The sequence below is a fragment of the Lutra lutra genome, chromosome 4, assembly GCF_902655055.1.
Source record: "Lutra lutra chromosome 4, mLutLut1.2, whole genome shotgun sequence".
NCBI classification, from domain to species: Eukaryota; Metazoa; Chordata; class Mammalia; order Carnivora; family Mustelidae; genus Lutra; species Lutra lutra.
In genome coordinates, this window is record NC_062281.1 from 98792856 (window position 1) to 98819530 (window position 26675).

At 38.8% G+C, this 26675-nt stretch overlaps 2 protein-coding genes across 3 annotated transcripts in view; one reads left to right on the forward strand and one right to left on the reverse strand.

Annotated features, from left to right (window-relative positions):
- The window catches only part of LOC125098040 (bile acid receptor-like), a 66056-nt gene extending 51304 nt beyond the window's left edge, over positions 1-14752 (reverse strand). The window contains exon 1 of the mRNA XM_047726421.1: positions 14685-14752. The gene's annotated coding sequence lies outside the window, so the exon portion shown is untranslated. The remainder of the gene's footprint in view (positions 1-14684) is intronic.
- Positions 14675-22272, forward strand: SIKE1 (suppressor of IKBKE 1). Of its 2 annotated transcripts, none has more exons than XM_047726424.1 (5): positions 14675-14939; positions 15164-15269; positions 16148-16290; positions 17570-17683; positions 19841-22272. In XM_047726424.1, exons 1-5 carry the CDS (start codon positions 14769-14771, stop codon positions 19940-19942), a joined length of 636 nt encoding a protein of 211 aa, XP_047582380.1. In that variant the 5' UTR covers positions 14675-14768; the 3' UTR covers positions 19943-22272. The 2 variants fall into 2 exon arrangements, with proteins under 2 accessions (XP_047582380.1, XP_047582381.1); XM_047726425.1 differs by having other exon boundaries at positions 14678-14927.
- Positions 22273-26675: the final 4403 nt, after the last annotated feature.

Below are 26675 nucleotides of genomic sequence, written 5' to 3' on the forward strand. Positions count from 1 at the left end.
TCAGCCCAGCCTGACCCAGACCACAAGCACTACCCTGCAGACTCAAGGACAAAAGAAATAGTTACCATTTTAAGCCATTGAGTTTGGGGGTAGTTTATTACGTAGCAATGGATAAACGATACATCTTCTGGTTCACTTCAGTACTTGATTCCAATCATTCAATGACCACCCCCACTACCATTCTCAGCAACTAAATTTACCTCCTTTTTCAAATGAGAAAAACAGATGTACTTAACTCCCCACCCTGAACGAATACCATGCTATAGCATAGTGGTGAAGAGTACTGATCCTGAAGCCAGACTTCCAATTCTTATCTTGGCTCTGGCACAGATAAGCTGTAAGGTTGAGAGAAAATTACATGTTCCTGGGGCGCCTGGGTGGCTCAGTGGTTAAAGCCTCTGCCTTTGGCTCAGGTCATGATCTCAGGGTCCTAGGATCGAGTTCCGCATCAGGCTCTCTGCTCAGCAGGGAGCTTGCCTCCTCCTCCCGTCTCTCTCTGCCTGCCTCTCTGCCTACTTGTGATCTGTCAAATAAATTTTTTAAAAAAAATTAAAAAAAAAAGAAAATTACATGTTCCTTCTCTGTAAAAGTAAGGACGGTGATAATACCTACCTCATATAGTTGTGGTGAGAATTATGAACAGACCATTTAGTTGCCCATAGTCAGTACTATGGGCAAGCTCCTATTATTTTTATTGTGCACTGGCCAGTAATCCAGACCTTGATTTTTTAACAGCCTTATTCACATAACCTATTTATTACTCATATACCATAAAATACACACATTTGAAGTGTACATGTCAGTGGTTTTTAGTATGTTCACAGAGTTGGCCACCCAACACCACAATCTAATTTTAGAGCATTTTCATCACCCCAAAACAAAGCTGGATTCTGAGACTCGAAATACTAAAGTGTCTGTCAGCCATATCCTTGAGGAAAGGCCAAAAGTCCAACAGGAATACCAAATACTGATGCCAGTCTAATGAGCAGAAGCAGAACTGTAAACAAGAACTGAAGCCAGGAATTAGAGTCAGATGGTGACAGATTGGAGAGGAAATGAAGTTCAATACATAGCCACAAACAGTACTAGCCTGTCTACAGCTAACATTTTCACATTTGCCAGACAGGTTTAAAGGTGTAGCACCTGGGGAAGCTTCTCACTTCCCATGTTCAGACCTACCCTGCCAAGGCTTCGAAATCCAAGGCTTGCCCCAGACCCACTGACCTCTAACAGGTTCTAACATATCCTGGTATGCCTTAGTCAAGGTTCTTTGGGTTATAAATACAACATTCATCTATCCTCCAAATTTCCCAGAACTGAGGGGATCACCTTTCTCTTTTATGTCTAGCTAACATAGCCTAAGCCTCCATTCTACGTTACTTCAGAGCATTTTGTCCACTCCCCAAGTATTTCTAAGATTTCTTAGGAAACAGTTATGTGTTCTTACAAATATATTGTTAATGTTTCTTGCCATCTCTTCCTCCAGCCTCCAGCCTACTACTCTGTTTCTCACAAGATCTCTTCCTACTATCTCAAAATCTTTTCTCCATCCTTTCCAGGCTATCCACTTAACACTTTGTACCAAGTGTAGACATACACACTTCCCTAAAATTCCAAAGCACAGCTAGCCTATGTTTTTAGTGTTCTTCAGTGTGACTGCTGACTTAAAGATAAAAGAAACTACAACACGAAAAAGGTGATTATTTAAACAAAATTTTAGTCATCATTGACCTAGTATCTCCTGGCAATACTTTACCACAGAGGTTCCCTGCCAGTGATCTCTAGTTAGCCAAAGTGTTGTAGATGACAGCTCTCCTCCCAAAGTTAGGAGTCCTTTCAATAGTTTTTATCTTTTCCTTCCCAGACCGTGGGGTTTTCCTTTCTTCCCCAAACCAGCCAGAGAAAAAGTCTGGCCTTCTCTACTTAGGGTCCACATTTCCTCCCTGAGGATGACTGAAGGTGGGAACAAGCATGGTATTCAGGAATGATCTCCTATTTCCCACCATCTAAAATATGATATGGACCCTGGCTGCAGGAAGCTAATCTATAATAGTTGACAGTAGAATTTCCAAAGTCTGACTTATCCAACCTTAACTAGGATCACATGTGGCTCACTGACTGTCCCACTCAGATGCCTCCATATCAGATCCAGCCCAGTGCTTTTTCACACACTTTTCTCCAGGTTACAATGAAAAGTGTCAAATCTTCATGTTCCTATTATGGTCTGCTCTCCCAATTTCTTATAAACAAACATTTATATGATAGACACAGTCCTCCAAAAAAATAATGATTATATTCTGTCAGAAAGCAGCCCAATTCTGGAATTATAAAGAAAACAATTGCAAGCAGCCAGTTCTATAAAAAATGTACACAATGTAGAAGATGCACATAATTCATACTACTAAACCAAACATTTATTATCTCAAAATTAAACATATTAATTTGTTTTGTTTCACTGGGTCAGGACCCTCCCTAACACAGTAAGTAGAATTACTCATTACTCCATATCTCCAAGATTGAAAGGGATCACTAAAATGCTTACAGAATAATTCCAAGCTTCATCACACAATACAGAGACTGGCTAATGTCCTAAAAATGACATTCTTTCCAGTTCAGGTGATTTGTCTTTGTCTAGTATGATCACCTCGGTCAGGGGGCAAGATCATAAGAGCCTCCATACCTTAAATATTCTTCCCAAATCCATAAATCTCTGAAATAGGAAAGCTTGTTTTCATAACTCATTTGGCAGCAAACCTGGCTATCTCCCATAATATACAAATATTAACTCAAAATGGATAAAAGACCCATATGTAAGAGTTTAAAATAAAATATAAAATATGTAAGAACTTAAAAAACAAAAGCCTTACCAAAAAAGTAAATTTTCACAACTTTGGATTATACAATAGTTTCTTTTTTTAAAGATTTTATTTATTTATTTTATTTATTTTATTTATTTATTTATTTGTTTGACACACAGAGAGAGCGAGCACAAGGGGGTTGGGGGAGAGTGGCAGGCAGACAGAGAGGTAGAAACAGACTCCCTGCTGAGCAGGGAGGCCCATGTGGGACTCGATCCCAGAACTCTGGGATCGTGACCCAAGCTGAAGGCAACCGCTTAACCGACTGAGCCACCCAGGCACCCCTATGCAAGAGTTTCTTAGATATTACACCTACAACATAAGAAATCAAATTAAACATAGGTAATTTGGACTTCATCAAAATTAAAAACATTTGTGCTTCAAAATACCATAAAGAAAGTAAAAAGACAAACATAAAATAGAGGAAAATATTTCCAAATCATATATTTGACAAGGGACTTGAATCCAGAATACATAAAGAATTCTTACAACTTAGCAAAAAGATACATAATCCAATTTAAAAACAATCAATATGTTTGTACAGACACTTCTCCAAAGATGATATACCATTGGCCATTAAGCATGAAAAGATGCTCAATGGCATTAGTCATTAGGGAAAAGAAAAATATGAGATACCATTTCATATCCACTAGGATGGCTCTAACTTAAAAAAAAAAAAAAAGCGTAACAAGTTTTGGCAAGGATGAAAGGGAACTGGAACTCTCATCCATTGCTGTTGACAATGTAAAATGATGCAGCTGCTTTGGAAAACAGTTTGGCAGTACTTCAAAAAGTTAAACGTAGAGTTACCTCACGACCAAACAATTCCACTCCAGGATATTTACTCATAAAAATCAAAAGCATACGTTCACACAAAACATATACAAAAGTGTTCATAGCAGCATTATTCATAATAGCCAAGAAGAGGAAACAACCCAAATATCCATCAACTGATGAAGAGATCAATAAAATGTGGTACATCCATACAGTGGAACGTTATTTGGTCATGAAAAGGAAGGAGGTACTGATACAGGCTACAACTTGGATGGAACTTTGAAAACATTATGCTACGTGAAAGAAGCCAGACAGAAAAGGAACATATTCTACGATTCCATTTATATGAAATATTCAGAATAGACACATCATCAGGGACAGAAAGTTGATTAGAGGTTGCTAAGAACTAGGGTGAGAGAAAAATGGGGAGTGTCTGCTAATGGTTATGGAATTTCTTTTTGAGTAATGAATGTACTAGAATTAGATGGTAGAGATCAATACACAACTTTCAAAATATACTAAAAACCACTGAATCATATGCTTTTAGAAGGTAAAATTCATTGTATTGAGTAACTCACTAAAGCTAGTATTCAAAAATAACAAAACAAAAAAACATGACTCGAGTTTTTCTGGCAGCCTAAATTGAGTGAGGTTATATATAATTTTAATATCCATATTAAATGAATATGCATTTATTTGCTGCAGAAATCTGTGTTTAATTACAAGTACTTCCCCAGATCCTGCTGGAGGTGTTATATAATGTACAATACACAGAGCTTGGTGTCTTTCTGAAATCTTAAATTTTCTGAATCTCAGAACACGTGGTGCCCAAGGTTTTGAATAAGAAATTATGGCCTTGCAGCGCCTGGGTGGCTCAGTGAATTAAGCCTCTGCCTTCAGCTCAGGTCATGATCTCAGGGCTCTGGGATCGAGTCCCGCATCGGGCTCTCTGCTCAGCAGGGAGTCTGCTTCCCCCTCTCTCTCTGCTTGCCTCTCTGCCTACTTGTGATCTCTCACTGTGTCAAATAAGTAAATAAAATCGTTTTTTAAAAAAGAAATTATGGTCTTGTTTAATAAAAAGCTGACTTAGGATATATGCAGTCTATCAGAAAAGAAAAGTTTGAGCTTGACAGAGAATACTAAAGTTCTCGGGGCGCCTGGGTGGCTCGGTGGGTTAGGCCGCTGCCTTCGGCTCAGGTCATGATCTCGGAGTCCTGGGATCGAGCCCCGAGTCGGGCTCTCCGCTCAGCGGGGAGCCTGCTTCCTCCTCTCTCTCTGCCTGCCTCTCTGCCTGCTTGTGATCTCTCTGTCAAATAAATAAATAAAATCTTTAAAAAAAAAGAATACTAAAGTTCTCTAATGCATAAGGCATCACTTGGAGGAAATAAAAGAATCTGACATATAGGATAATCATGAGGATTAAATAAGTTAATTAATATAAAGTCCTTAGAACTGTGACTGACACATAGTAAGCACTTATTAAACATCATATTACTGTTATTTTTGTTGAAGTGGGAATTTGGTTCCAGTGACAGCTCTTCTGCATCTAATCCTTTCCAGAGAACCAGGAGTTAGAGATGTTTATGGTTCCAGAAAACCAGTATTGTCTTCTACTGTAAACTTTGGCTTCCCGTAACAGGAAAGGCCTCCTGAAGCACAGCACAGAATGTTAGTAAGGGAAAATATCACAGAATAGCATAAGGAAGGGTCGAATTCAATGGAGTTGGTTACCTCTGTGGCTTTGAATGGACCCAAAAAGTCATCTTCCAGATTTTGATAGGAACAGACTGTACAAGCATAGCAAGAAGAGAATTATACAGGGAATTCCACTAGGTTGCCCCACCTGTGGGCCACTGTTGGTTGTGCATACTTAGCACCTCTGCTTTGTGTAAGTAAGGTAGATGTCCTATAAGGTTATGGTTCAATGGTGTAGGAAATTGCAGGAAAGCACTCATTGCATAGAATTGTGGGTTTTAATAAAAGACATATTAAAATATTGTTTGCAAATTCTGCAGTGGCGAGGTAGGTGGGTCAGCAATGTTATCTATAGGAGATATGGTAGCAGAAATTTTCTTCAAGAATTTTGTTGATATAATCTGTTTGGCAAATTGGTCTTTAAGTGATTGGCAATAGACGTCTGAACATACAAAAGGAATTTGACATGATTACCAGAGTCATAATAAGTCTGAGGGCCACAGGTAAGTTGTTAGGATACCTCTGGAGATAACTCTTTAAAAAACAGGGGAGATGACTACATTAATCAGGAATCTAGAATATGGATCTTTTGATAAGAGCCATTTCTACTATCAAAATTCAGGGGGCAAACAAAAACAGTCTATTATATATTTCGGCTAGGGCTGAACAGCTACAGAGTTTTTAAAGAAGGTACTTTTTCAAGGAACCTGTGCTGCCCTTGTCAAAGCATATAGACAAATTTACATCTACCAATTCTGGCTACATTCATAGCATGAAAGTTGAAACTTTGATAAAATTGCCCATCGTATCTGGTACAGACCAAGCATTCTCATTTTTTTTTCTGAGTTGATCCAAACCAAGATGGCTAGACTTCATCAACTCGGATGCCAGACTCTTTCAAAGTAGTATTGAAGGTGACTTGACTTTCGCATTCCCAACTTCACAGCTTGTCTCAACCAAGACTATCTTCCTTATGAAGGCATGAAAGCGATTTTGTAGACTTTTAACCTTCCTGAGTGATAAATCCTGAGACCTTTACGATATTTCAAATTTGAAAAGATGACTGTAGCATATACTTTTACCCACAAAATTAATACAGAACCACACGGGCAACAATAAAATGCTGCCAGTGCAGATGTTAAGTTGTTGCTTAAGCCAACAGACTAGCTAAGCAAAGATCCTACACACTAGCTTGGAGCAGAAAAATTACCATACTTCATGAACTGTCACAATCACTTGAGAATACACAAAGGTTATGAATGCTAAATATTCAAATTCCAAGAATCTACTGTAACATGGGTCTCCATGGAAGGGGAGGTGAAGGGGATCTGTCACTGTTGGTTATATGTTTTTGTAATTAGGGACACACTGAATCAGCCAGGATGATGGTAAAGATGATGAATGTTTCGAATTAGAATATGGTGCCCACCCATTTAGGTGGGCCCATGTTACAAAATGAACCATTTACAATCTTACTCAAGTTTTATTAAGTATTCAGTAGACTTTGGAGCCAGCTCTGCCACTTAACTCAAGTTGATACTCAATACTAAACAGGAGTTTGTAGCTCCCTTAACCCAATGTTTCTGCTGACAAATAATAACTCCATAACTTTATAATACACATCACATTTAGAAATATCTCCTTCTTATCAATCAACTGGCTTTTCTTTCCTTTCACTTTAAAGTTCCAGAAAAGAAGGAAGAGAATACTTTGGGAGTGTCCAGTCCTGAGAGGAAAAAGAGAGCTTGCCCTTTCTGAGGGGGTGCATTGTGGGAAAACTCAGGGAACTGTGGAAAGACACAGACACATACAGTCCTGGGTTAAAGTCCAAAATAAAAGAAAGTTTTGTCCTGTTTCCCATTTGAAATCCTATGCAGATGTAGACCATTCCATTCCATACCCCACTGTTATTTCTTCTAGTAAAATTTGAACTCCTCAGGTCTGCTGTCTCTTATAGTGCTAACAAAGGAATTCTAGAACCTAGCCTTCTAAATGCAAGTTTTCTTTTTTTTTTCCAAGTTTTTATTTAAATTCCAGTTAGTTAACATACAGTGTAACATTAGTTTCAGGTGTAGAATTTTGTGATTCCTCACTTACATGGAACACCTGGTGCTCATCACAAGTACCCTCCTTAATACCCATCACCTATTTAACCATCCTCCCAACTTGGCTAGATTTCTTTTTAAACAAAGAGTTTGCTAATCTGTATCTCATTAATGAAAGAGAAAGACTGCTGGCTGCTCCCACAACAGTCACTGCTGATGCAGCCACATAAAAAGAGAAATAGTGATTACAGCATGGAAGTCACCCAGAAGTTCCCAATGGCCTTGGAGGAAACAAGAGTAGTAGCTGAGAATGTGGCTAGGAAACTTACCAGAGGAGTTGACTGCAAATTCAGGAGGGACCAAGGTGGTCTGTAACTCAGGACTCTAAGTGTTACTGCCTCAGCCATGAACCTATTGGTAGGTATGCCTTAAGGAGATGTTAGATCTGTAAACCCCTCTCCACCACCCACTGTGGTCAGGGAGGACTACCAGGCCCTGAGTCTAGAGAGGATAGACGAAGCTTGTGGAGGGATGGAACCAGACCAACCAACCACACCTCCGCATGGCTGGGGTTTGGGGGTGGGGGGACACTCTTTGTCCCAACACCCCAAACGTCCATATTCCATCATGGATCAAAGTGGGGAAAGGGGGAGGAAATCTGAAAAACTGCATCACACATAAGAATCTGATTTACCTAAAGAAACTGTTCAATTACTTAGACGAAGTTTATAGACTCAACTAAAAGCTAGAGTTATTCTTTTTTTCCCATTTCACCTAATGAGGTGGATAAGGGGTTCACAAGAAATGGCAGATTATAGAAAAATAAGCTCAAGTTTCTGTACACATCTGTGTAATGGAAGTAAATTTGTACCCACTGCATACAGTTTTACATATTGATCACAATTGGTCAGCATATTTGTGAAAAATGTGGAGCACATTAGATGATGACACTAAAGAAATATTTTAAAAAACAAATAGCCAGGGGCACCTGGGTGGCTCAGTGGGTTAAAGCCTCTGCCTTCGGCTCAGGTCATGATCCCAGGGTCCTGGGATCGAGCCCCACATCCAGCTCTCTGCTCAGTGGGGAGCCTGCTTCCTCCTCTCTCTCTCTCTCAGCCTGCCTCTCTGCCTACTTGTGATCTGTCTGTCAAATAAATAAATTAAAAAAAAAAAAACAAAAAAAAAACAAATAGCCAATTCCATTAAAATAAAAGTACAGTTACCCACCCTTTGGTCCCACGTGGACTCCACCATTGTTAATAGGACTTTGGGGCTGCATTGCCCAGTCCTCCCATTCTGCCAGACAAGCAGCTTCAGTAACCAGAGACTAATCCAATAAGAGGTAATTTGGGTTTCATAATGAGGACCATCCATCTTGCTAGTCCCCCAACATTCTGATAATACCCAAATGCCTGTTTTTTGGACTCCCTCATTAATTCGAATGAGAAGAGACTTTTTGTTTACTTAAGACAGATACCAGTCATAGCTTTTGTTTCTTTGTTTTTAATTTCCTTTGTTTTTAATTCTTTCATGCATGAAGGATAAAAGGTCAGTGCCAATGATGTTCTGATTTCATTAAAAACAAAACAACAACAACAACAAAAACGATGTGTGTTTATCAGTTTCCTAGGGCTATCCTAACAAATCACCACTGGGTGGCTTACTCAAAACAACAGAAATTTATTCTCTCACAGTTGTGGAAGCCAGAAGTCTGAAATCAAGGTGTTAACAGTGCAGATACCCTTTGGAGGCTCTGAGGGAATCCATTCTATGCCTCTCTCCTAACTTCTGGTGGCTGTAGGCAAACCTTGGCTTGTAAACACACCACTCCAATCTCTGCTTCCTTCATATGACATTCTCCCCTGTGTGACTCTGTGTGTCTTTTTCTTTTCTGCTACAGTTTTTAAAAAAGATTTTATTTTTAATCTCTAGGGGCGCCTGGGTGGCTCAGTTGGTTAAGTGGCTGCCTTCAGCTCAGGTCCTCAGATCGAGCACTGCATTCAGCTCCCTGCTTAGCAGGAAGCCTGCTTCTCCCTCTCTCACTCCCCCTGATTGTATTCCGTCTCCTGCTGTGTGTCTCTCTCTGCCAAAGAAATAAATCTTAAAAAATCTTAAAAAAAATGTAATCTCTACACCTAAAGTGGGGCTGGAGCTGACATCAAGAGTCGCACACTCTACCAACTAAGCCAGCCAGGCACTCCCCTTTTTGTCACTTTTAAGGATAACTGTCTTTGGATTTGGGGTTCATCCTAATCCAGGATGATCTCATCTTGAGATCTTTTCCAATTACAAATGCAAAGATCCCTTTCCAAGTAAGGTTACATTCATAAGTAGAGGGAGTTTAAGCTTGGACTTATCTTTTGGAGAGACGCAATTCAACCTACTACAAAGCATTTTTAAACCTTTTAGGAAATAGGGATGTCAGTTTAAATATTAAGACTAGGACAATAAATTACTAAGTAAAACAACCAATCAGAATTACAGACTTTTTAAATGTTAAAGGTTATTTTCAAAAGCCACAGCAACAATCTCTGAACTCAGGGTGTCTCATAATTAGAATTAACATTTACGAGGAGTTTTGTGATACAAACTAGTATCTGCTTTTCTGGCTTTCTAGAAGACTAAACATTTTTCCTTATCTTATTGAGATTTCTTTTAACATAATGATGAGGGTCTGTGGTTTTTCAAGACCAAGTCCTAGAAAGCCATTAGTTAGCAGCAACAGGAAAAAATTAGGTATGAGAGCTCAAAACTTACCCTATGGAGGACAAAGGAGCAAAATAAAGCAGACAGATTTTTCTAATCTTAAACACCAACAATTTCATTCCAAATGTCTCCTGAGAGGCATACACCATATACAGGAAACCATTTTCATGCTTCTTACTTTTGTACACTTCAGAAATTGGCATGGATATGCTCACCGTGCTGTATCCATTCTTTACCAGGAAGAAGGCTTGATTGACATTGAACTGTAAGAGTCTTCTAATTATTTGGATGAGTTCACTCATATTGACGTGATCAGGTGCAAGAAACTCAGCTTTATCCTGAGTTTTATTTCCTATCTCCTGTTTTATCTCCTATCTCAGTATAGGAGACTGCTTCTCACCTTTGTATGGTTCTTCACCCCACACACACACACCCCCTGCACTTGTATGGTACTATTATCACTGGGATTCTGGTGGGAGTTGCTTTTGGGTACTTCTGGCGTCTTTTATTCTTTGTTCAAAGGTGCAGCACCACTTGAAGTTTTCTCCAAGGTCTTGGCATGGTAGGTTGAGGTGGTGTGGCAGCAGTGGTGACTCCGACTGTGGTAACAGCAACTTCTGCAAAGACTTAGTAAATAGCTACTATGTCCCTTTCTTCTCCTGGTTTCTCCTCCTTCAAATGTCCTTCTACTCTCTTATAACTTTTCCTTTATTAGATCCTTCCCATATGAAGGCTACAAATGTACTTAAGACTCATTCATAAAAATAAAAGCAAAAAACATGGGGTGCCTGGGTGGCTCAGTGGGTTAAGCCGCTGCCTTCGGCTCAGGTCATGATCTCAGAGTCCTGGGATAGAGCCCCACATCCAGCTCTCTGCTCAGCGGGGAGCCTGCTTCCTCCTCTCTCTCTGCCTGCCTCTCTGCCTGCTTGTGATCTCTCTGTCAAATAAATAAATAAAATCTTTAAAAAAAATAAAAAAAATAAAAGCAAAAAACAGAAACAAAAACCCTCCTTTATTTCCGTATCTCCTTTTAGCCACTACTAGGATCACAGGATTGGTCAAGGGTTGGAGTTTCCTGCTTGCATTTGGCTTTTTTAAAAAGTGCACTGGAGCACCTGGGGGGACTGTTGGTTAAGTGTCCAACTCTTGATTTAGACTCAGGTCATGATCTCAGGGTAGTGGGATGGAACCCTCCAACCCTCATTGAGCTCCAAGCTCAGCAGCGAGTCGGTTTGTCTTTCTCTTGGCTACTCCTCACCCACTGCTTGATGTGAGCATGCTCTCTTTCTCTCTCTTAAGTAAATAAATAAAATCTTCAAAAAAATGTGCACTGAAATTAGGGGTACTAGAGAGACTCTGGTCCAGATTGCCTATTGTAAGAGCCCTGTCTGGTCAGGGAAAAGAAAATTAAATGACACAGAAATAATCTGTAGGTAGAAAGAATGTGGACATATTCAAAAATAGAAGAGCTGGATGAAGTCAAAGAGACAGTAATGGGAGAAAATGTTGCAAGAACTAGATAGATTGAAAGAAAGGTGGTAGTCAAACAATTAGATGAAAGTTTAAAACTTCTGATGATGAGGGGCGCCTGGGTGGCTCAGTGGGTTAAAGCCGCTGCCTTTGGCTCAGGTCATGATCTCAGGGTCCTGGGATTGAGCCCCGCATCGGGCTCTCTGCTCAGCAGGGAGCCTGCTTCCCTTCCTCTCTCTGCCTGCCTCTCTGCCTACCTGTGATCTCTGTCTGTCAAATAAATAAATAAAATCTTTAAAAAAAAAAAAAACTTCTGATGATGAACAATTCTTGGTGAATGATCGAGGGTATGATCAAATGATCAAGGGATGGCCAAAACAAATCCAATGTCTCTAGAAATGAGGAGGCCAAGGAAGACCATTAGCTAAATTGTCCATATAGACATGAATGCCATGGAAAGCATGAAGTAATCAAAGACTGTAAGTCAGTTCCTCAAATCTAGGAATAAAGGAGAATACTCAAGGTAGAAGGTCAGCAATAAGGAAAAATAGAAGATTCTTCAGCTGGATGACACAAACTTCAAATAAAGTGGAGGTTTTACACAAGCAGGTATGAGTAATTACTTGTCAGTGTCATTGGGGAATTAGAACAACCAGTCTAGTTTTCAGCCCTAATGTGGGTGGGGCATAGAAGAATAATTACCACCATTGAAAGGGCAGCAGGCCTTGTGGTATCCTTGAGGAAGAGCTATTAGAGGAAAAGGCGACTTGAGGTAGGGAGAAGACCAGTTAGGAGACCCTTGCTTCATAGGGATGAGAAAGAATGATGGCCTAACCTATGATAGCAGTGAGAATACAAAGAGGGAACTATGGAAGGAACTATGTCCTAAAGATATAAAGGAATATATTGCTTTGATAACTAATTAAATGTGAAGAATAACTAGGAAAAATAAAGCACAAATTTCAGGATTCTGTTTTGGGCAAATGGGTATGAATGCACTCTTTACTGAAGCAGAGGGAGAAGCAGGTTTAAAAAAATAATAATGAGATCAGGTTTTGACCTCCTTGTCCCCCTGGAAATACCCTATAAGTAACCCAAATATATATTCTAAGCTCATGAATGAGATTAGGCTACAGAGCTGCATTTGAGAACCATCATTCCTGAAGGAAGTCAAAGACAAATAAGGGAAAGAGATCACTTAGGGAGGAGGTTTTGTTTTGTTTTGTTTTAATGAATGAATGAATGAAAACTCTTTATATCTGTGGCTCTGTGTTAATCTTTTTCCTGTTGGTCAGGAATCCTGATTCGTTATTTTTGTTAAACTTGTTCCACATCTCCCTCTTACAATTATCAAATGCCTCCATTGTGCGATTTTGTATTGTGAATACAAAAGTAAAAAGCATTGCTCTTTTCCTGGTGCTTCTCTAACCTCTCACTACTGCTTTGAGGCTCTCGCCCTTTTACCAACCTCCTAATTCTGTCATTACCTTCAATTATTTATGAGTATAAACTCTTTTTCCCACTAGAATACTACCTAAGGGCAGAGACCCTGTGTTATTCTCTGCTGTATTCTAGACACTAAACAGTGCCTGAGAGCAGACTCTCCAAAAATATTTATTAAGGTAATGAATGAAAAAGAACAAAGTTTGACATACAAGCTTGACAAAGTAAACTCTTATAAACCAATAAAACAACTAGTACAAAAGTCATTGCCATTCTGGTTAATTTATTTTTAATTTGTTAATTGAATTAAAAAAGAAAAAATAGGCAAGCGGAAAATAATAGTTACTACATATCACACCCATTAAAATGGCTATCAACAACAGCAATGACAACAAAACAGAAAACACCAAGTGTGAGCACGGATGTGGAGAATTTGAGACCCATATGCACTGTTGCTAAAATGTAAAACGGTGCAGCCACTGTGAAAAACAGTGTGATCTTTCCTCAAAAAAATCTAAGCTCCAATTACTTCCTGACCCAGCAATTCCACTTCTGGGTACATAGCTAAAAGAATTGAAAGCTGGGACTCAAACAGATAAGCAACACCCCTATTCAAGGCAATATTATTCACAACAGCCAAAAGGGGGAAGCAACCCAAGTGTACATAATGGATGAATGAACAAACAAAATATGGCATGTACATACAAAAGGATATAATTCAGCCTTAAACAGGAAGGAAATTCTGATGTGCATGAATAAAACTGGAGGACATGTTATGTGAAATAATCTAGTCACAAAACAAATATGAATTGCACTGATTCCATTCACTGTACATAAAGTATCTCAAGTAGTTAAATTTTTCTTTTAAAGATTTTATTTATTTATTTGACAGAGATCACAAGTAGGCAGAGAGACAGGCAGAGAGACAGGCAGAGAAAGAGGAGGAAGCAGGCTCCCCGCTGAGCAGAGAGCCAGATGCTGGGCTCGATCCTGCCGGGCTCAATCCCAAGACCCTGAGATCATGACCTGAACCGAAGGCAGAGGCTTAACCCTCTGAGCCACCCAGGTGCCCCACAAGTAGTTAAATTTCTAAAGACAGAAAGTAGAATAGTGGTTGCCAGTAGCTGGGAGGGCTGCGGTGGGATAAAGAGTTAATATTTAATGGATACAGCGATTCCATTTTGCAAGACGAAGAGTTCTGGAGATGGATGTGGTCATAGTTACACAACAAAGGGAATGCACTTAATATTACTGGAGTGTACTTTCTAATACGGTTAAGATGGTACATTTCATTGTATTTTACCACAATTTTTTAAAAATTAATTTCAGAGAGAAATTAGTCAAAGAGACTAAGCGCCAAAAAAAAAAAAAAAAAATTAAAAAGCCGGTGACTGAGTAACAACCGGTATCAATCAAAACGCGTATAAGGAAGAAACTCGGTCCGCCCAGCCGCAAACCAGCTTGACCACCAAGCCCTGGGAGCCGGAGACCAAAGGCGGGGAAGGGCCAGGCCTGGGGCTCCGCGCAGGTGGGGCTCCGCGCAGGTGGGGCTCCGCGCAGGTGGGGCTCCGCGCAGGTGGGGCTCCGCGCAGGTGGGGCTCCGGAAGGCCGCTCCTTAAAGTAGGTCACCCGCGGCCTGGGCCGCCACTGCGCAGACGCATAGGGCTGCTGCCGGGGCGCCTTTGAAACGTACCGGACGTGACGTTTATAACGCTGGGCCGGGTTCGGGGAAGATTCGGGTCGGTGATCAAGGCTGGGCCTGTGGTCTTGGGCCACTATGAGCTGCACCATCGAGAAGATCCTGACAGACGCCAAGACGCTGCTGGAGCGGCTGCGGGAGCACGACGCGGCCGCAGAGTCGCTGGTGGATCAGTCCGCCGCGCTGCACCGGCGGGTGGCAGCTATGCGGGAGGCGGGGACGGCGCTTCCGGACCAGGTCGGGCAAAGGGTAGGGGTCCGTGCCCAAAGGATCTGTGCAGCCGAGGGGTGGAGGGCGAAGGAAGGTGGGAACTCGGGTTTAAGTCTATGCCTAGTCTCAGAGGGTGGCGGTGAGACCTTTCTGCGGGGTCGGGGTTGAGAATGCTGCCCTGGAGCTCCGATTCCTGCTTCTTCGGTTGCATCCGCGGCTGTTTCCCTGTTAACGGCGCGCTTAGTCTGTCTCTGTTTGTCCAGTATCAGGGAGATGCATCCGATATAAAGGACATGTCCAAATTCAAACCTCACATTCTGCTGTCCCAAGAGAATACACAGATTAGAGACTTGCAGCAGGAAAACAGAGGTTAGTCAGGCCTTTTTGCGTAGTTATGATTTTCTCATATCCAGTAATATTTCAAAAGTTTTTGCCTAACTATTCACATCCTGAATGTATCTTAAGATTAGAACTTTTAAAAGCGTTATTCTGTGATGATCCCTAACAATAAAGTGTTACGTTACCCGTTTTAAGCTTATCTGACTGATTTTGTATCTGTAGGCAGCTTTTCAAAGGGGTGCTTAGTAGAGTTGAATTATTGCATGGCTTATTTATGTATCCCCTTATGGATATTTGCACAACAACAGTGTTAATATACTCAAGGGCTTGAACTTTTTATGTTTAAATATTAATTGAAATACACACGTTAAGATGGAAGAGATTTTTTTTAAAAAGTTCTTGTGCAAGGTGGAAGAACTGAATTTTAGCTTCAGGGTGTATATTCTTAGGCTTGATGAGTACATTATTAATGATAGCAGTATGAAGTTATTTGTATATCACTTGACAGAGAACTTTCGCATATATCATCCCATTATATTCTCATATCTTCATTTTGATATAGATAAGTCTTAGGTACTTAATATGACAATGCAGTTAAGAAATAGGCTCAGAGAGCGTAATGATTTTCATAAAAATAGTGGTAAGCTTGTAACTCAGTGAACTGAACTGAAACCCATGTCTTATTGTACATCCCATGTAAACTGTTTCTACCAGACTATGCTGCCTCTGCCTAGAAAGTTATTTTTCTCATAGACCTTAATCGTTGAGTTTTGTGGACTTAAACACTGAGTATAACTTTGCATTCACAATATCTCATGGAGTGTCATAAAATTCCAACTGTTAAAGAGTTTTGGCTTTGGGAGCTTTCTCTCAGATGTCACTGCCAAGTGATTTTATTTTTTTGATAGAGCTATGGGTTTCCTTGGAGGAACACCAGGATGCTTTGGAACTCATCATGAGCAAGTACCGGAAACAGATGTTACAATTAATGGTTGCTAAAAAGGCCGTGGATGCTGAACCAGTCCTGAAAGCTCACCAGTCTCACTCTGCAGTAAGAAACTTTGATGAATAACTTCTGAATGAATGGGATTAAAATCTTGAATTGTTTTAAATTGATTGCTTGTTTTTGAAGGAAAGTAAGCTTGTTTATCACATTCACTGTTGATTTTGCTGTAGCTTTGGAAGGATATGAATAGAAAGAAGGGAGTAAAGGGCAGCTCAGAAGCTTTTTTCTTTTAGTTGGACTATGCTTCCTCACTCCTGTCTGCCCCAAGATCTCTTTTCACAAGATGAATGGATGCTTATGCAAACATAAGCAAACATAGTGCTGATGGTGCTCAGTAAATACTTGGTTGGTTACAACTGTACTTCCACTAAACTGTAAGCTCCTTGATTAAGGAGCATGGATTCTTCTCTTATCCCTAGCACAGTACCTGGCACATAGCAGGCGGTCAGTAAACCTTTATTAAACTGAACTACATAGCATCATACTATGTTGTTAGAAATAATATTTAATATTTAAATAACTAATAAAATATTAAAATAAATAATATATAAAATAATAAATATATAAAATCTAATGTATATAATATCTTAAATAATAAATAATAAAAATATTAAATATTAAATAATATTTAAATAATATTTTTAAAGATACATGGCATAGTTTCTACACTTTGGTTGCTTACGTTGTAATTTGGGAGACCCAATAATTGTGCTTATGTTTTTAGAGTGTTTCATAGGTATCATTGTACATTCATATGTATTATATCATTGAAACCTGGATTGATAGATTGGCACCTCACTATTTGTTCCATGGAATTTATGAAAGATAAGTTTCATCTTAGATTCTTTTGAAGGTATTTTGTGGACTTAACAAAAGTCTTAGTGAGCAGGAATATTTTAAATATGTGACTAGCTCTCAAAGTAAATAAATAAATAAATAGCTCTCATCTGGAAGAGAAAAATAAACTATTTTCCGTAATGTGGAGAAAAGAACTTAATAGATACAGTTTAGCTCACATGAGAAAGTTGGGAAGAGATATAACCAAAGATAAAGTAAGGTACCTTGGGATGTGGTAGGCTTCCTGCCAATTAAACTATTCAGTGGGTGGTTAGACTAGAATCAATCTTTAAAACAAATTGTGAATACCACAAGATAACTTTATTATGGCTTTGCCTCTAAGGACTCAGATTATGGTGAAACTCCTACATAACTTCTATAGCATAGATTAAATGAACTTCTAACATTGTAATGCACATGTCCTCATGAACTTCATATCTGCAGAAAAGATAACTTTTTCACTTTTTTTTTTTTAATATCTTCACAGGAAATTGAGAGTCAGATTGACAGAATCTGTGAAATGGGAGAAGTGATGAGGAAAGCAGTTCAGATGGATGATGACCAATTTTGTAAGATTCAGGAAAAACTGGCCCAATTAGAGGTAAGATTGTTGCTATTACAGGCTCGCAATACTTAGGACGTTTTCTCAGAGTCTAGAAGGTAGGCCATCACTATCCTAGGCAGTGTATTGATGTTTTCTTTGTGTTCATGATTTAAAATGAAAACTTCCTCCAGGGGTATCCAGGTGTCTCAGTTGCTTGAGTGTCTGACTCTTGAGTTCAGCTCAGGTCATGATCCCAGGGTTGTGAAATGATCCCCGTGTTGGGCTCACTCAACTTCTTTCTGCTTGAGATCGTCTCCCTCTTCCTCTGCCCCTGCCGCTCCCCATTCTCTCTTTCTCTAAAAAATAACTAAATCTTAAAAGAAAACAACTCCTTCTCCATAACCTTTTCAGGAACATAAATGTAATCAGCAGCAAACAATGAAAATGCCAACTATGTCTTGGCTAGAAATTGAAATAATTGTCATATTAAGAGGGTAGAGACAGTGGAAGAAACAAATTACATGTGAGCTAAAATCCCTCCAGGAAACGCCTAGGTGGCTCAGTTAAGCGTCTGCCTCTGGTTCAGGTCATGATCCCAGAGTCCTGGGAGCAGGTACTGCATTGGGCTCCTTGCTCAGCAGGGAACCTAGTGCTCCCCCTGCTTATGCACGCTCACTCTCTCCCCCTCTCTGTCTGACAAATTAATCTTCAAAAAATTAAAATACAAAAAAAAATTTTTTTTAATTAGAAATAAATCCCTCCTGTCATAAAAGGAAGTCGAAATTGATGATCAAAAAATAGCAATACAGCCATATTAATAATTATTAATCATTCCTCTATGAATCATAGAAGTATCAAAAGAAAGAGATAAAAATATTAAAAATGGTTACCTTTGGGGAACAAGGCCTGCCACTTATTTTATAAACCTTATGGTCTTGATTTTTTAAAAGTTATTTTCGTGTAATTTTTTTCATTATAATAGCAGTATTTTACAAAAAAAAAAAGGCATGGGGGTATTAGTATGCTTATAAAATTATTAAGAAAACACATTAAAATAGGTGGTTTGAATGTTGCTTAATTACCAGGTACTATCATGGACCCTTTGAGAAATACCAGAGGAAAAAAGATAGGATATCCCTGAGTCTCATGAAAGGAATAAGACGATATGATAAGAAATGCTTCATACATGCTAGGAGAGATGCACAGTACTAAGGAAAGCACTTTATATGGTAGACGATTTAATGACCATGGGCCCAGACTCTTGGTGAAGTGTGAAGATGCTATGGTTTATCAGAATTTCCTACAGAGAATAAAGATGAAAAGTGCATGCTGCCCTACCTGGAAATCAAAGGCAGTGACAAAAGTCTCAAGTAGGAATTAGGAGTTAGTTAAAATGATAGGATGACCTTATCTGCACTATCCCTGATTTACTCAGATATAGAAACAGCCCTGAGGAAATATGGGACAAATTTTATTAAATATTTTGGGCGCCTGGGTGGCTCAGTGGGTTAAGCCGCTGCCTTCGGCTCAGGTCATGATCTCAGGGTCCTGGGATCGAGTCCCACGTCGGGCTCTCTGCTCAGCAAGAAGCCTGCTTCCCTCTCTCTCTCTCTCTCTGCCTGCCTCTCCGTCTACTTGTGATCTCTCTCTGTCAAATAAATAAATAAAAAATCTAAAAAAAAAAAAATTTTATTAAATATTTTAAGTGGAAAGGACACAGGCATCAGATTGAAACCCCAGGAATACCACATCCAAGTTGTCTGAGTTTGGACAAGTTTTTGGACTTTTGTGGGCCACAGTGTCCTCATCTTAAAGAGAACATGGATGTGAGCAATGGTACCTGCCCTACGGGGTTGTTCTGAGGTATACATATGTACATATGTACATCTTACATATGTAAGACACCCAGTGGTACCTGATATCCCCAGTGAGTAGTTTATTTCCCCTTTCTTTCCTTTCTCCAAAACATACAGGAGAGAAGACTGAGCAGAGTCAAGATATTTTTAGGAATTTAAAAGGCACAGGGCATATAGAAATTACTCAGGAAATGTATGTTAAATGATGAATAATTAGTGTTTTAGGAAATGCTCAATTACTTTCTTTCCATAAAACGTTTAAAATTAAAACACTTTCTGTTCCTGGTCTAAAACAGTGTATTCTGGTGTAGTTTGACAGTCAAAATACTTGATATAAACAAACCTTTTTTTTTTCCAGCTTGAAAATAAAGAACTTCGAGAATTATTGTCCATCAGCAGTGAGTCTCTTCAGGTCAGGAAGGAAAACTCAATGGACACTGCTTCCCAAGCCATCAAATAACTTCTGAATGACAGCTGGAGATTGTTTATCAAGGAAGGAAATTATCTTTCTATTTGAGTATTGTCCATTTAGTGTCTTGCCTCAGACTTGATTTAGTGTTGATTAAAGGTATCAGGTGGCAGCTTAGAATTTGCAGTCAAATTGGCTGTCCACAAAATGGTTTTTGGGTGTGTTCGTGAAATACACAGAGTTTCACCATTCCTTTCTCTAAGAGACCTACTTTTACTTTTCAGTTCTGGGACCTCAATTTATTATCGGTTCCTTTTTGTTTCTTCACATCTCTCAGACTTAGAGCCTTTTATTACAAGCCAGCAATCTTTATTTTGTATAAGAGTATAAATTACAATTCTAAAAAATTTTTAAGAAATTAGCTTTTTAAATTACTTGGCACAAATCTAGATTTTTTTTTTTTTTCCCCATTTGTGAAAAGTAATACAGTTCCACACAACTAGATTGACAGATTGTCTGATTTGTGATGTCACTCACCTCCTGTCAAGTTTTAAGTCTCTCTGGTGCTAAGAGTTGGCACTTTATGACCTGGTGTCTTTACTCTTAATTTGAGAGAACCTACTGCTAGTTCCCAAGAAGCATACTTGAAAATAGGTAACAGGAGAGTCATCATATTGTTCAAAGAACCCTGAGAAGTTTGTCCTTTGTGTGACATACACATGTACTCTTAGTTCAGATGCTGAAGGAGCTGTTATTTATTCTGTTAGATATTAATAGTCAATTTTTCAATATTGTCCTCCTAGGTAATCTTCAACTTGGGTGGTTTACTCAGTTGAAGAGCATAAAATGGGTCTTTTCACATTGTAGTTTTTAGGTACTACATTCTATTTAATTTATATATAAATTTTGTTTCATAGTTAAGAACCATCACTTACTTAGATGTCTTTAATTACTAGTACTGATAGTTGGCTTTCTTTTTAGATCCATTTATTATGAGGAAGCAAAATTTTATCACCCAATGAGAGTTACTACATTTGTTGTGCTGTGAGGACAACAAAGCAGTGTTGAGATTCAAATGCTGAGAGTCAACCAGACTCACTCATCAACTCACTCGCCTATCTCAGTTTAGTTACATGCCAAATTTACAAATTGCTTCATGTTACACTATCAACTCGGGTTTGCCCAAAAATAATTGAAATAATGAATCCCAAACCTGTCCATATTTTCCAGTAGCACTGAGCACCATACTGACAGGAGACACAGTATTTAAAAGAGTTTTTTGTTAGTACTTTGCGTGATGTAAAATTTCTTTTGTACTGCCATAAAGAATTAACTCCAGTTAAAACAATAAAACCTCACGAAGATATCCTAAAAGCATCTGACCCCACTAATACTGAAAGAACTTGGCCTATTGTGGTGGTCTGTAATGATCAGGTGTATGTCATTTTAGAAACTCAAATTTCTATTCAAAGTCCTGCATAGAATTTGAAAAATACTTCCACCCCCAATGTAGGCATTTTTATCTTATTTCCCAACAGGAAGTAAAACTTTAGTCCAGCCGTTTGGCTTGAAGTATATGCCCTAAGTGCCACTTTGTGTCCCATGGTTCCATTCAGGAAGCAGGTACCCCTACGTGATATATCAGCTGCCATGGCCAGTTTTCAGTAAAAATGATAAAGTCATCAAATGGCCCATTAAAGTATGAGTCGGTGTCTCTTTATCTGCCTTATGTTCCTTTAAAGTTGTTTACATCTTGGATATCAGGATAAATCTATGTTAACTTTTCCCCCTGCCAAATCAAAAGCTTGAAGTTTGAGTGAAAGAGCTCTCAGTGCCCTACAAAATGTAAATTTTGGCTGGTGTTAATACAAATACAGCATTTCTAATAAAAACATTTTAAGAATAATAGTTAAATTTTACTCAGTGATGAGTCTAATTATTAGGAAATACAAAGGTTTCTTTTTTACATATATAGCAACCTGTTAAACAGGGCTTTCATAAGTATTTTGTAATTAGCATAATGTAGTCAGCAGTATAACTCTACATATAGCTCTTAAATGGTTTTAGAGATTTCCTCATGATTAAAAATCCAAAATTATACAATTACAAATCATATAAAATTAAAACAGAGTTTGGAAGTACCTTGAAAAATGCTAAAGTAGTACCCATTTTTACCTTAGTAATACCTTATTTTGGTGTGCCCCAAAATGGTTTGCTGACTACTGGAACAGAAATTTGGGAATGGGATCCAGGAATTTGTGCTTTAATAATTGTCCCTGATAACTTCTAAGGACATATAATTGTCCCTGATAACTTCTAAGGACACTATTTTGAAAATCTAGTCTACTATGTACCAGACACTTCATTTGGAGTTATGAATGGAAAAAAGGTAGGGGAAAAACCTTGACACTTTCAGAAGAAAAATTTGGTAGAGAAGACCTATAATTACAGTGCAGTGATACATCTAATACGAGGGTGTATAAGACACGGAGGAGAAAGCTCGGTGCTTTCTAGTTATCATATAATCTCCATTTCAACTGTACCTCGTTTTACACATACTCGGGCACAAGGAGGTTATGCTACATATCTAAACAAGATTCCAACCCGGAGAGACTAAAACATATTGTTAACCACTAATTTAAGATGCCTTTAAATGCCAAATACTGGTGGGAATTCAAGTGGTTCTTGATTAGCAAAAACTACTTTTAGTAATAGTGCAAAGGAAACACCATAGCCCATATATTAGGAAATAGGAATTCAATAAATGGAGTCATAATGAGACATATTTGTCATCTCTTTTCTAGAATGATGTAGCTGAGAGCTTGTATGCGTGCAACTGACACAATGTTTCATCAGTGGTCTTACCTATGTATGGAAAAGTGCAGTTCCGTCTTTCAAATCTGCTTCCTTAGCATGTATGGCTTTTCATCTTTCATGTTCTTGTTGCAAGAAGGTTGGTGCTGTGCCAGGTGTCTTGGCCATATTGAAGGCAGAAAGAAAGAGGGAAACGGCCTATGTCAATGTGTATCCTCTTTTATGAAGAAAAGCAAAGCTTTCCCAGAAATTCCAAACAGATTTCCCTGTCTCACTTGCCTGCTCTTTAAATGGTTACTTCTATCTGCAAAGACTGGGTACATAGTTGCCTCAAATAAAATCAGTATTCTATTATCAAGGAGGAAAGAGTATTGAGAAAGCAATTAACGATGTCTGACAAGTTCTTTTACATTGAATAGTTTTAACAAGTGAAAACATTAGCTGAAGGTGTTGGTGTTAGGTAGCCAAGAGAATGAGCTGTGGCAGACAACTGTCATTTCTTTTTTGGCTGCCCAATATCCTTATTCCTATCCTGTCTGGGGAATCCCTCACCTAATGAGGCAAAGCCTTCCTCCCTCCTAAGAAATTTGAAAGTGTCAGATAAAGGTTTTCCTAGTCTCTTTTGCAGCTAAGGAAGATGCATCTGTCTTAAACTCTAAAGTTAGGCAAAAAAGCAGGAAACTACAGAATTCTTTGAGTAAAGGCCTACAACACTGGCTACCATATGCAGTTCCCTAGAGGAGCTGCAAAAGTGGCTTGAATAACATTCAGTAACCAGTGTCAGCGAAGTCAGGGGTATAAGCTGCCGTGTCCCTGCCACACAGTGGGATCTTCACTGAAGCAATTATCTGAAGTGATTAGAGGCTCTGTAGCCTCTAATTCTAGTTTTTCTGGCTGTTTTAGTGATCCTGAAGATTGCTTATTAGCGTTTCAATAAAATCACTTTTTGTTAAAGTTAACCTGAATTGCCTATAATTAAGAATGCTAATTGATAAAATAAGCATAGTTTTAAAAACAACCATGCCAGGGGCACCTGGGTGGCTCAGTTAAGTGCCCAACTCTTGATCTAGCTCCTGTCTTGATTTCAGGGTTATGAGTTAATCCCTGTGTTTGGCTCCACACTGGGTGTGGAGACTACTTAAAAACAAAAAAAAGAAAACAACCATGCAAATATAAATTTTGCAACACTGTATACATAGTGTTGTACTTATATTTTAATGTTTGACACATAAAAGGATGTGTAACATGCAAATAGATTTTCAAACATAATCACTTGTTACCTAAGAATTAGAACATTACCCACAATTTGCATTTATCTATTTGAGCTCCTCTCCTGTCTCTCCCCACCCCACTACTCCCTCTTTTTGATAGTTCTCTCACATGGGAAAAGACCTAAAATATGTATGTATCCCTAAAGTGCCATTTTTTAGTTTTGTTCCTTTTTGAGCTTTACAAAAATGGTATCCTATTTTACATAGACTATGGAGATCTGTTTTTTTTTCACTCAACATTGTTTCTAAGATCCTTTTGTACATAGCTGTCATTTATTTGCACTGATGTACAATATTTCATTGTGTAACTATATAATAGATTGTGAAAATACATATATAATAGTACAATTATGCATTTTTAAATCCTAGTATCTGACTTCCTTATTTCTAATTCTCCATCTACCTCATTTAGATTAAATATATTTCACAATAAGCGGTCATATTGCACATTTTTTTCATTTATTTCACTTGCAATTGTCTCAGCAACCTTCAGAGGGAATTAAGGACTATTATCTGCTAATATGATGGAAAGCCGATCATGTTTTTCTTTTGTTACAAAGAATCCTAAAGAGGAGGCAGAACCTTCAGAGCTTCTGAATGAACTACAATTCACTCAAAATTTGATCTAGCCTCCTAAAAATACACAAAAAATTGATAGAAGTGGTCTTCTGTATGTTATTGATCCTAAGATTCGTTTTTATTTCCTATTTTAACATCTCTAAAATTGGGATAGGTCTAATACATGTAGGGGTTTGTAGTGTAATTGATTCTAAGCATAAGCAAAATTAGCCATGTTCCTGATGGCGTGGACTGACCAAAGGTAAGTTCTTGGTATTCTGATCAAGAAACCATTTTAAGGGGTGCCTGGGTGGCTCAGTCAGTTAAGCGTCTGCCTTTGACTCAAGTCATGATCCCAGGGTCCTGGAATGGAGCCCCACATCAGGCTCCTTGCTCAGCAGGGAGCCTGCTTCTCTTTTCCCCTCTGCTGCTCCCCCTGCTTGTACTCTCTCCCTCTCAATCTCTGTCAAATAAGTAAATAAAATCTTTTAAAAACTTTTTTTAAGCACTATTCGAAAAGGGAATAGGGGTTTAGCTATTGTTTATGAACTTTGCATTCATGTGAACCTTTCTGTAGGATCAGGAGAGTGCCAGCACAAGAACTTGGGAGTACAGCTGTATTAATTCTCTATTATAGCCATATAACAGATTACCACAAATTTAGTACTTTAAAGCAATGCTCATTTATTCTCTTACGATTCTGTAGGTTAGAAGTCCATGCAGGGTTTAACTAGGTTCCCATCTAATGATCTCACAAGGCTGAAATCAAGCTGTCAGCATAGGCTAGCATCTCATTTGAGGCTCTGGGCCCTCTCCCAAGTTCACATGGTTATTGGCAAAATTCCTTTCTGTGCAGGTGTACAACTCCTAGGACTTCAAGGCCAATAGAAGTTCCGACTCCCTTTATAGACTCCACTTATAAATGCTCACCTGAGGAGTGCCTGGGTGGCTCAATCCATTAAGCAACTGACTCAATTTGGGTCAGGTCACGATCTCAGGGTCCTGAGATTGAACCCTATGTTGGGTTCCACGCTCAGCTCGGGCTGTTTGAGAGTCCCTCCCCCTCTGTCCCTCCCCTCACACCCTCTCACTCCTCTAAGAATAAATAAATAAAAATCTTGAAAATAAAAAAGTAAAAGCTCACCAGGCCTAACCAAAAGAAACTTCAGCTTGATTAACCAAACTAATTAGCTTAATTACAACTGTTGTAATCTCTTCTCCACAAAGGAGTTATGACTATCTTCTAATATCCACAGGTTCAGCCCACGCTCAAGGGCAGGTGATTATACACAGCATGTACACGAGGTGGTGGGATTCTTAGCAGCCATCTTAGAATTCTGTTGACCACAAGGCTTTCAGCAGCTTGGAATAAAATCCTAGACAACAACAATGACACACTCTTAGGAAATTCTGCATTACCAGTATTCTTGATGACCCAAGAATGATTCTGTGACGAAAAACCTGCACATCTATGAGCCAAAAAGAGATTTAGCAAGATCTATCAACGTATGTCAAAATTAGTGAGCCAAAGTTTAAGCAGAAAAAGGTATTTTCCTAGTCTCTTGTTAGTTTCCTAGAGTTACCATAACAGATTAATACAAATGGATGGCTTAAAACAATAGAAATTTATTCTCTCACAGTTCTGATGGCTAAAAGTCTGAAATTAAGGTGTTGACAAGGTTGGTTCCTTCAGTTTCTGCCAATCCTTGGTATTCCTTGGCTTCTAGATATAGTATGGCAATTTCTGCTTCAGTCTTTCTGTGGTATTCTCCCTGTACGTTTGTGTCTGTGTCCAAATTCCCCACTTTGAAGAATACCAGTCATTGGATTAGTGTTTACTGTAATTCATTATGACTTTATCTTAATTTGATTATATCTGCAAAGACCCTATTCCCAAAAAGGCCACATTCTGAGTTTCTGAATAGACTTCAATTCTGAGAGGACAAATTAAGTATAGTCCCAAAGCATCTTCCCCTGCTCCCCCGCAAAAAAACATTTAGTAATTATAAAGGAAAAATTAAAATTTTACTATGAATAATCCTGGCCGACTCCAGTTTAACCAACTGATTAAGGTAAACATCACTGATAATAGATTTCAACATTTTATGCCTCCTGGTATGATGCAGTGAGAAGGGTACATA

Coding starts and splice junctions, on each gene's coding strand:
- SIKE1 (XM_047726424.1), top strand. CDS start 14,769: ATGAGCTGCACCATCGAGAAGATCCTGACAGACGCCAAGACGCTGCTG. Junction 16,291..17,569: donor CTCACCAGTCTCACTCTGCA/GTAAGAAACTTT, acceptor ATATCTTCACAG/GAAATTGAGAGTCAGATTGA. Junction 17,684..19,840: donor AAAAACTGGCCCAATTAGAG/GTAAGATTGTTG, acceptor TTTTTTTTCCAG/CTTGAAAATAAAGAACTTCG.